At 23.2% G+C, this 12618-nt stretch overlaps 2 protein-coding genes across 2 annotated transcripts; both read left to right on the top strand.

The window, feature by feature from the left end:
- Window positions 1–1737: 1737 nt before the first annotated feature.
- Window positions 1738–6753, top strand: PCHAS_0103600 (AP2 domain transcription factor, putative; the record flags this gene model as incomplete). Its single annotated transcript, XM_740509.2, has 1 exon — window positions 1738–6753. One exon carries the CDS (start codon window positions 1738–1740, stop codon window positions 6751–6753), a length of 5016 nt encoding a protein of 1671 aa, XP_745602.2.
- A 1040-nt stretch (window positions 6754–7793) lies between these two features.
- On the top strand, window positions 7794–11990 carry PCHAS_0103500 (conserved Plasmodium protein, unknown function; the record flags this gene model as incomplete). Its single annotated transcript, XM_016797656.1, has 1 exon — window positions 7794–11990. One exon carries the CDS (start codon window positions 7794–7796, stop codon window positions 11988–11990), a length of 4197 nt encoding a protein of 1398 aa, XP_016652974.1.
- Window positions 11991–12618: the final 628 nt, after the last annotated feature.

Below are 12618 nucleotides of genomic sequence, written 5' to 3'. Positions count from 1 at the left end.
ATTTAATTTTTAGTATAGTTTATTAATTTTAATTTAGCTTTCGCTTTTCTATCGTAACCTTTCATATGAAATTTCCTTTTTTTTTTTTTGTTGGTTTTATTTTAGACATTGCTTTTTTGTATTTTTTCCGTATCACATTAGGTGTATAAATATTTTTCATGTATCCCGAATTATTATGTGTGCTACATTATAAATTTAAAACTTTTTTTTTGTATTTTGTTTGAAAGCAAAACGTATTTTACTACAAAAAAAAGACACAGTAAAATTCATTATATATTGTATTTTTTTTGTTGTTAATTTAGTCTAAATATGTATTGCTTAAAAGGTTTGTTCTATTCTTGGTATTTGTATTTTTTGTGTGTCTAATAATAATTTATTTTAAATATATTTGATTTTAGTATTTTTTTTTCGTTTCCTTTTGTTTTATATTTATCATAAAACGATTGAAAGATGAACGATATGATTAGTTAAACAATTCGTGTTATTTGATATTTGTTAATTTGAAAATGTATTAATTATTATCACATTATATATATGTATTGTTAAATAGTATTATGTCTGTGTAATACATTTTCATTTTCCACATTTTAGAAATTTGTATATTTTTGTGGACTCCCTTTTATTTGTTAATATTATTAATTATACATTTTCTTTTTCAATGATAATATATGAAAATATATATATTCATTTGTGATATCATAGATATATATTATATATTTTTGTATACATACATATATATTATATATACATATGAATAATTTTAAATTTTTTTCATAAGGTTTTGTAAAAATATTCCTATTTTCTTCATGATTAATATATATATTATTAATTCATGGGGTAATATATGTGTGTATACTTTTTATTTATATATGAGTATGTATACGATTGGATTCGATAATTTTTTTTTTGCATGTTATATATATTAACTTCACGATGTTTTAGAAAAATATTGATTTATATGCATATGCATATAAGTGAATAGTTGTATATACATGTATAATTATGAGATTCGACGATTTAATTTGGATGTCTATTTTTAAGTTGAATAAGATATATGATTGTTTTGGTTTATTATTGTTTGTTATAAATTTGTATTGTCATATTCTTCGATTATTACTTCTCTTTATTTTGGCAGCAGATTGATTAGCTGACTATCGGGAGTAGCGTATGGGTATGTCCAATTTTCTATTTGAGTGTTTGTCCGTTTGTTGTAGCATTTTTAAGTGCATATAAATTTTCAAGCATAATAATTGTTTGTGTTGGGTTTGTTTAACATATATTTGTTTGCTTCAATTTATTTGAATAAGATTGATTTTTACGTTTGTTTGTTTGGCTATTATTTTGTGTTTGACTTATTTGATTTGTTTAGTTTGTAAATAAAAAAATTTGTATATTCCGAAGTTATTAGTAATAAAGAGAATTATACTAGACTTATTTTTTTCTACTTATGAATAGTATAATATTTTGTATAAATTCGTTCCGATAATGAGCATAATTTGCTGTTTCTTATTCTGTTTGATAGAGTTTTAGATTTACAACATTTTTTATTTTTAAATTTTATTTGAAAATTTGTTTTTAAGCCAATTAGGCTATTTCACATGTACATGTCACTATAGACATTTGAGTGTAGAATTAAGAGGCAGTTGCCATACTATTTGCATGGACATGTGTTTTTACATTATTTTTAGAAGATAAAATTTGATTTACTTAATAGTTATATACATTTGAAGAATATAAATGCAAACGTGTAATAAGACTACGGATTGTATTGACAAAATTGATAACCTACTACTAAATGCACAACATATTGAAAAAAAAGAAACAAGATTTGGACAAGTATTTGTAATTGATATGATAAAAGGTGTGAATGTTGAAACTAATAATATGAAAGAGGAAACAGTGTGTGGAACCGATTCCCTTGTGCCAGTCTCTTCTATTAAAAATGGAAACGATGGAGAAATGAATAATGGTGTATCAGAAGTGAAAATAAATAAAGAGCCTGTAATTTTAATAGATAAAATTGAAAGATGTTTAGTAGTTGAATGGTATGAAAATGATATAAGAAGGGAGCAAAGAATATCTTATAAAAAGTATGGTAATGATAAAGCTAAATTAAGAGCAAAAGAATTGATAGAGAAATTAAAATCAGGTATAACCTTTGAGCAGCTATATCCAGATAAAGGACCACCAATTGTGAAGGTATATGAAAATTTAGGAGACTATAAAGTCTCATTAATTAGAGATCGAATAGAAAGAGAGTGGAGAGTTGAATGGATAGATAATGGATCCCCTATGAAGGCAAGATGGTCTTGTAAAAAAGTTGGAAATGATGAGGCTCAAAAAAGAGCAGATGCATTTGCTCAAAGTATGATCAAAGGGGTTTTCAATCCGATGTTATTACACAAAGCAACTGGTACACGATTTTCAAGATCAGATCGTACTGTTGTTAAAATAAATGTATATATGAAAAAGAATGTAAAACGAAAGAAAAAAACAAAATCAGGTATTGTGAAAGCAGAAAAAAATACACCAGTTTCAAATGGTACAAGGGAAGGGTTAAGAAGGTCGAGAAATAATAACAGCATTACCAACAATGCTAATACTGAATATACTGGATGTGTTTTAAAAAATATAAACGAAAATAAAAATAGCAAGAGCAACAGTAATTATAATTTAAACAACGGAAGTAATGATGAAAATAGTGTGAACATTCAAGAGTATAATGGTAGTACTACATATTATATAAACACTGGTGAAACTGTTAAAAATGAAAATGAAAATCCTCCAAAAAAACGAACATATACACCTAGAAGTAAAGGTGTACGAAGTACAAGATTAAGAAAGATGTCTAAGACAGATAGTAAGACATCAACTAGTGTTGGTAGTGGAAATAAAAAAGGAAGACCAAGTACTCAATATAATGAAACCAATATAAATAGGTACACAATTAATAATCATCCAGTTGTAAATGGTGTAAGCAATTTATATGATGAGACCTTAGAAAAGAATTCTATTGTATGGAGTAATAAGAATAATAAAATGAATAACAATATAAAAGATATTTATTATAATAATATGGGAAATATGTGTGATACATATCATATAAATAATAACATTCATAATGGTGCATTAGATACTAATTTGGAAAGAGGAGAATATCCTGTACATATTCCATATTTAGATAATTATAATAATTATGGTTTTTTAAATTATAATATTGATAATTCGATTCAAAATAATTTACAAAATAATCAATATAATGTAAAACATGATATAAGAGAATTATATCGTTACACAAATTCAAATAATTTCTTAAATCGTGGATTAGAAATGAATAATAATTTATATGCAATTGGTAACATAAATAAAGATATGAATTTTATTCCTGATTCTAATTTAGAAAATAAAAATTATTATCATATTAATAATAGTGATGGATGTTTAGCTAGTTATAATGATAGTGTAATAAATAAAAATTATAATTGTGAAATGATTCAAAATGAAGGTAAAGATAATACTGTTTTAAATTCAGGGGTATATAGAAAACAGACACCAAATAAAAATGAAATAATTGATGAGAGCGGAATAAATAATATGAACGTTTTAAGTGTCAAAAAAAACGAATTAGTTTGTGTAGAAAGAAATAGTGTAAATAAGAATGATGAAGTAAAAGACAACACAAATGATGCTTCTATTTTTCAAAACGAATCAGAGAATAATTCAAGTTGTTCTAAAGGTGATTTACGAACAAGTAAAGGGGTTAGTAAAAATGAAAATAAAATGAATGAGGTTCCATTCTATTGTACATCCCATAATGAAAAGTTAAATAAATTTGAATATATTGTTAATAATAACTATGATTTATATGAATCTGATAATATTAAAAAAAATAACCGAAGAAGAAGTACAATTAGTAATGGATATAATATGAATAATGAAAAAATTGATGAGTCTTTAGAAAATAATTTTTTTGATAATATAAATAAGTCTAAGACATCTATTCAAAAAAAACGAACAAGATATTCAAGTTTAAGTCGCTTAAATACAAATGATCATACAATATGTTCTAACGAAACGATTAATAATAACTATGATATTTCATATAATAATCAAGTCAATGAAACTAAGGATGCAAATAATTTATATAAATATGTAGGGCAAGATAATTATATGAACACGTACATAATTAATAGTAACGATTCAAATATAAGAATGGATGATAAAGATGAAAATAAAAATGGAAATGAAATTATAGAGGAAGGAAAAATATATCATAATTACACCAAAATGAATGATATGATACCAATTGATGAAAAAACAAGAATACAAAATAGTAAGGATGTTAGTAATATGTACATGAATGATAATAGTTTGATATGTTATGAAAATATGGAATTAAAAAAAATGATTCCTGAGAATACATCTATAGAATTTGTAGAAAATCCAAGAGGGTATAGAGTACCATATATTTATCAATATAAAATGTTTTATGAATATTTTGAAGTACCATTAAATGCATCTAAAGAATTAGGAATTCAACAGATATATAATGCGTTATTATTTTGTTTACACATATTATCAGTAGGCTGGAATGTTAATAAGAATGAATATATCGAAAATTATTTAAATGCATTGTCTAATCCATCTTTTAAAAATATAGTAATGAATAATTATATGCCCGATTCTGTAATTAATAATATGTATAATGTAGGATATAATTTTCCTAATTCAAATTATAACAAAATAGGATATATCGATGGAATGAATAGTAATTTATATCCTTACACATCTATGAATAATACAAATATGTATAACCATAAATATTTTATTAATAATTTAGAAAATGTTAATCTTGAATCTGGTTTGACTAGTAGTTCTGTAATGCCAATATCTACTAGTGCATCTAATATGGATGGAGTTTACATTTTGATGGATAACGCAAATGATTCAGGAATTTTAAGCAATTCGAGTCGAATAAATATGAAAGATGAAAATTGCATGAACAATAGTTCAGATGTTCATAATTTTAATGAAACCAAAAAATTCGAAGAAATGAATAATGGAAGGAATGTAGTAAGCTTAAATACTATGAGAGATGCAAAACAGATGCAAGATATGATATATTTAAATGATATAAATAATTTATATAAAAATCCAATGTTTTATAATATGAATAGTGGAGAATGTGGAATGAATAATTTAGGTAATCCTAATTTGTCTACTGATATAAACAGCCAATTATATATGAATCATATTGTTAATAATAATTTAGAAAATATGAATGGTCAGAAAATAATTATGTATCCTAACGAATTGAGCATAGCAAATAAAAATTATATTAATAATATGAAAAATATTGTTAATTTAAATAATATCTATCATACTACCAATTTTAATGATATAAATTCTACTCCTAACTCAGCATACAAATTAAGAAATCCTCAAGACATATCAAGCATGGATAATGTTAATAATAATTATAACATGAATTATATGAAAGACAATTTAAACAATCCTACAATGATGAACAGAATGAATATGGCTAATACTATTGATCAAGGATTGCAAAATATAAATTATGGTGTCGATTTAAACAAAAATTTTAGTTACTTAAATAGTGATGACAAAAAAAATATAATTATGAACAATGATTATGTAATTAATGATGGACAAATGTGTTTAAACGAAAATATGCCTAATATATCCAATGCATATTACAAAACAATAAATAATAATAATTTAATATATCATAATAATTATCAATTAGATGAGTTAAGAGACAATTGTTTTGCTGATCCATCTTTATCTGCTTCTAAAAGAAAAGAAGAGGATGTAGATGCAACTGGAGATTCTATTAATGATAAAAATGATTCTAAAACAGATGCAAAAGAAAATTTTGATAAGGAAAATGTAGAAGTAACAAATTATAATGATTCTATTATTGATATGAATAGAAAGGATTATTATACAGATTTGAATATCAATGGGGATAATAAAATAAATGTGGGTTCAAAGTTATCTAGAACCCATGAATCTAAAGATAATGTAAATAATGATGATCTAAATTTAGTAGAAGAAAACATTAACAATGGTACAGTCCCAAAAAAGAGTGATGGCATCAATACAAGTATACAAGAAAATAGCGCATCGGTAAGTAAGCAAAGTGAGGATAATACAAGTGGTAATAAAGAAAGTTCTTTTGTTATGAATTATAATTTAAAACCATGTATGAATGAAAGCAAGACTGAGGAAGCAGAGAATAAGTATGACACAGACAATAGCAATGAAAGTAGCACAAAGAATAGTTTGCAAAACAGTTTACAGAGTAGCTTACAAAACAGTTTGAGCACAGAATGTCGTAGTAATATAATAAATTGCAATAATGACAATGGTCAAAATATTATGAACAACAATATGGCTAGTAAAGAGTTAGTAAAAAATAATAATATGAATATTGTTAATCAAAATATAGATAAATGTGATGAAATGATGTATAATGGATATATAAAGGATTCTAAAAATAATACAAATACAGGATCTATATATTTATCACCAATAAATTTAATTAAAGATTCTTATAATTATGAATTTTATTCAAATACAAAAATGATTGAGAAGATAAGATCTACATCTAATTCTAGTACTATAAATACAGAATACTTATCAAGTAATCATATGAACTCAAGTAGTATGAACAATGGTTGTCCATCGAATAACATAAATCGACAAATGCATAATGTATTGGAGAAATAAAAGAAGGTTGTGTATGTATAGAGTTAGGATTATTTTTTTGTTTTTAAAGCAAGAGGTCGAGAAGGCTTCTTATTTTTATTGTTTTTTTTTTTTCGTTTTATATTTTTGCTATTTGTTCGTGGGTTCATGTATACAAATATTAGTTGTGTCATGAAATCCAACAATTTTGGAAATATTTTTTCACATTTTATCTTTAACTTTTAATAAACTTTTTTGAAAATAAATAAATTATGAAAATATAATAAGAAAGAAATATACTATTTGATATCATGAAAATGAAATATTTTAAACATATGCTTTGTACGCTTTTTATTGCCAAACAGGGATTCGTATTATGATTTCAATTTTTGTAGGATCCCTCTGTTTATGTTGTATGTTTAGCTTTTCCCTTAAAAGGCTGGGAACATGTTGGAAATATTATGAAAAAATTATGAAAAAAATTATGAAAAATTATGAAAAATTATGAAAAATTTTACAAAAAAATATGCATACACATTATTTACATATGCTACCTTTATTTTTTTACTAGCACTCCATTTTTCAGTAACAATTTCTTTATGCTAAAACGGTATAACATGTGAAAAAAATTTATTAAATTTAAAAGTGTTGATAATTTTATATCTTATAGTGATATATATAGATAATAATTTTTTGGGGAAAGCATATTATTTTTGAAGAATAGGATGATGTTAAATAGTTATTAATATTTTTCCATCTTTTCGATTTTTTCTTCGAATCGCATACATAATAAGTATGTAAATCCATTTTTTATGCCTTTGTTTGCATTTCTTATCTTCCACTGTTTAAATATTGAATATTTTTGTAACTTAATTTTAGGAAACCTGTGTGAATAGTTTTATTTTATTATAAAAGAAGTTGTTATTGTTATTCTGTATACGATGGGTTATTTTCGTGTTCTATATTGTGTAAGGATATAAATTTTTTTGAAATAAAACAACAGAAATAGTTGATTAAAATTTAAGAAAGCATATATGAAGAAAAGGAAAAGGCCATGAAAAATAAAAAAGTGAAATAACGAAATGATGAAAAACAATGTGATTAAAAGAGTTTGTAAATGTGAAAAGGAGTCTGGCATCATATGTAGATATAGGAGTTCAAAACATTTTTGTCATGAAATAGTGTTATTAAGCAAGCCAGTTGATGCTACATGCTTAGAATATGAAAAGAAAGGAATACCAAATAAAGTTATTTTACCTCATATTAATAGTAGTATGAAAGAGACCAAAAGGGGAATGAAAAACATTTTTGATGGTGTTAAAAAATATGAATTATTTAATTTAAGTTTTAGAAGAAATAAAAGAAATTATAGTAAGCCCATTTCCATAAAAAGAAAAAAATCAAATGAAAAGATTCGGTATACTTCGAGAATAAATCAAGGTGCTGAAAAAGTGATACTACTTAATAATGGAACCAAGACTAACAACATTTTTCGCCTAAATAATATAAGTTGCTTTAATTCAAGTAGTGTGGAAAAAATACAAATTCGAAGATTTACACACACAACTAATATATTACTAAAAAATGGGGATTTGATGAAAATTTCCAAATTGAATATTATTGAATTATTAGATTATGTTAATAAGATTTTGGAGAAAAATGATGATACAAAGATATGGGATAATATATTTATTCAAATTGATAAATTAATTTCAAAAAAAAAAAAAAATGAATATAATGACGAAATCGATTTATTTTTTCAAAAGTTAAACAATTTTGATTATTATACTATTTTAAATAATCTTAAGTATGTGGATGAAAATACAAAAAATGAAATTCTGAAGGGAGCATTTTTTGAATGCTTTGTTTTAAATTTAAGGAATAGAAATATAACATATTATTATGGGAATGACCAAAAGGTGTCTGATTATGGTTTGGAAAATTTACAGAAAAACGACACACAAAATGATGAAAAAAAAAATGTTCGATTAATAAAAAAATGGCTGATTTTGTCAGCATCATTTTCAAATAATAGCGAAAATATGGTCATGTTAAAAGATTATTTAAATAAAATATTCAGACAAAATATTGATAAATTAATTGAAATTGATTATTTTGCAAAAACAACAAAATATTTAGAAAATCAAATGAATAGTAAAACTATGCATTCAATTATATTTACATATGAAAATAAACTTGAATTAATGAAACCTTATGATTTAAGCTTTAGTTTATTTATTTTACAAAAATTTTTAATATTAAATTATAATTTATTTAATAAAATTGTTGATTATATAGTTTGTAGTCCTTTAAATAAATTTCAAACACATAAAAATTTTATCAATTTCATAAAAAGTGTTGAGTCTTTTGTTATAGGACCACCTCAAACTTTAGGGAAACCAATTCAAGACAACATTAATTTGTATCATATAGACAATAAAAATAAAAGTGAAAATAATATTGCTTGTTCAGAACATTTTCAAAATAATATGAACAATTTTTATAATACATGTTTTTTAATTTTTATAAAAAAAATTAGTTTAATTATGCATAATTATAATTTAGAAAATCTTTTGTTTTTGTCAGAGTGTATGCAAAATATAATTTTTATGGCGAGTACACAAAATCAAATTATGAATATGTTTATAAATAAGTTAAGACACAATATTAATAAATGCATAAATATGGATACCGCTGATAATTATACATTAACGCGTATTTATAAAATATATTCTGTATTTTCTTTTGTCCCCGAAATTGAGTTTTCGTCTCAACCCCCATTTAATGATTGCAAAATAAATCAAGAACATAGCTATGCAAATATTGAGGACGACAATAATGAATCAATAAGTGTAAAAAACAATATAGTAGCTAGCGAATTAGATGAACAAAAAAAAATTATTAACAAGTCAGAAACAAATAGTGAAAATAAAAATATATCAAAAGATAGTGGAGATACGATATTCAATAAAAAAGATGATATAAATAATTTAAATACATTTATACGTGATTGGGATTTAATTCAAGTATACGACAAAACAATTAATATAAACAAAGACTTATTGAATTATAATAAAAATTATGACATAAGTAGTAGAAATAATTTGTTGAAAAATGTGGTAGCGGTACTTTGCTCAAGAATGAATAAAAATTTAGACGAAATAAAAATAGAATTAAATAAAATAAAGAAGAGTGATCCGAATCGAATAAATATGTTATTTCCAGATAAAAAAGATACAATGTTTTCTTTTGTGAAATCGGATATAAATCTAGACCTTTTAACAAGTGAAATAAAAAAAATTAATGATAATAATGTAGACAAGGATATGCATAAAGAAAGTTTCAAAAATGATTTACAAAATGAATATTTGATTTTTTATAATATAAAAGTATTAAGTGATATATTTAAATTTTCACAATTTTCTGTAAACACAAATAGTTATACATATGATATAATAAAATGTATAAAAAAAAAGCTAGATGAAATAGCTATTTTATATTCTATTGATAAAAGTGAAATGATAGAAAAGGACGAAAGTGGCTGGAATGAAAAAAATAACTCAAAAAGCTTAGGAGAAATATATAAAATTGATAAAGATAAAATATGTAACGAAATAAAAAATATTTCGTTGTTTCATTTGTATAATTTTTATAGTAGTTGTAAAAATTATAGTCCAACTTTTATTTTAAAATTTGTAGATTCATTAATAAAAATAACACCAAAAATGAATATAGTGAATTTGGATAATAATAGTGTTATATCATTTAATGAAAAAGACATTTGCAAAACAGAGTATGCAAAACTTTATGATGAAGTAACAAAAAATAAAATAATAAATACCACAATTATACCGTTTGTTGTTCCTCTATTACAAACTATTCAAATAATTATTTCCTCCAATTTATTTCTTAAAAATAATACGTTAAACGAATATATTAATATAATGGCACAGTACTCTTATTTTGTATTATTTTACTATTATTATAATAGTAACAAATACGAGGGGAAAATAGAAAATCCTGGCGAAAATGTTAAGAATAATACACATGAAGAAAAACAGATGACTAACAATTTAAAGACAGATAAATCAAACACGGATTATGCTGAAATAGATGGTTATAATAACGAAAATGATGTTTTTAAAAATAGAGGGAATATAATAGATAGTCATAAAAATTATAGAAAAAAAATATGCATTTTTGAAAACCTATATTTAGAAGACATATGGGATATATATACTTGTTTATCTACTTGTTTACATTTTTTAAATAAAACAGAAGAAAAAACAAATGGAATACAACATTTAACACATTTAGAAAATCATTTTTTTAAAATAATTTCAGAAAAAAAGTATATGAAATATTTATCAGACAATTTTGTTTTTTATTTATTTAAAACGCCTTCTACAAATAAATTAGAAGAAACATTTGATAATGCAATATCATCACTAAAAATTGATAATTTAAAAAAAAATATAAATAAAAATGATGAGAGTATTTCTTCAGTCAATGAAAAGGTTTTAAGCTTACCATCTTCCACAGCTTTTTTTTTATGCAAAATCAAATTAGCTATGCAATGTAATAATATGGATAATCCCGAAAATAATGAAAGAGTTGAAAATTGTAAAAAATTATTCGAAATATTAATTCATGATTACAAAATGTTGGAAAATTATATTGAAAATTTATTTACTTCCCATAATAATCCAGATCAAAATATGAATGTTCATAATAATAGTACACAAATATTTAGCTGGACAGAAGGAAAAAATAAAAGAAATGGAAAAGAAAATATGCTTAATAATTTTTCCAACAAAACAAAATATTATTATTTGCCATATTTGGTGTCTAATAAGGTTTGTGTAAATAAAAATATTTATTTTAAAACATTAATAAGCGATATGTTTTTTGGTGCTCATCAAATTAAAACATTGTATAATCTTCAAAATACTTTATTAAAAACCGTGAAATATATAGAAACAACACAAATTAACATAAATATAAATTATAAATTAAAAGAAATGCAGCCATTTCATAATAATATATTGTCTTATTTACTTGAGCTTTCAAATGTAGTAAAAAGTTGCTTATATTCAACAATTTTGTCGCAACCATATATTCATAAATCACCAAAAAAATATGTTACAAAAGGATTAGTTAATTATTTTATTAATAATTGTAAACTTTCGAATGATGGTAATATATGTGAAAAAAATAACCCAAAGTTAATTAATGGGGTAAGAAATTATAAATATATGGTCAGTAAATTACATAGCTAGCTAATTTTTTTTTTTTTTTTTTTTACATTTTAGCTAGATTTTTTTAATTAAAAAAAAATAATTTTTTTATTTATTGTACCATTTTGGATATCTATTTGTATGAAATTAGTTTGAGAGACAAATGTAGAATTTTTGCATAATGTTTCTTATAAGTCCTTTGTTATTATCATACTTATTTAAATGATTATATTACTATATTTTTTTGTAATTTTTTTTTGGAGGGGATAGAGAAATGTATGCGGTTATGTATGCAAATGATCTGACCCTTATATAAAGGCTTTTTAAAATTGCATATATAATCTTTCAAACAAATTAAAAAATTACTAACTTCATTTTGATCTACTATTTTAATTGTGTAATATTATTCTGTAATATATAGAAAGGTATACTGTACTTTTTTATGGAGAATGCTATTTATTGATAGCTATTTTTATAATGAATTTTTCAATAATTTGAATGATGTACATATTTTGTGTGCATACCTATATAATATTAATAAATCCAATTTTTAGTAAAAAATGGATTGCAAAAAATGAGGATATTTTTATTATGTTTTGAGAGGCTGCTAGACAGGGCTTATTGAATAGGCCTTGTGTGTTAATACGCATATATCTCAATGGGATATGAA

The sequence above is a fragment of the Plasmodium chabaudi genome, assembly GCF_900002335.3.
Source record: "Plasmodium chabaudi chabaudi strain AS genome assembly, chromosome: 1".
In the NCBI taxonomy this organism is placed as follows: domain Eukaryota; phylum Apicomplexa; class Aconoidasida; order Haemosporida; family Plasmodiidae; genus Plasmodium; species Plasmodium chabaudi.
The sequence above is the reverse complement of the archived record's forward strand: the minus strand, read 5'-3'. Positions and strand labels throughout refer to the sequence as shown.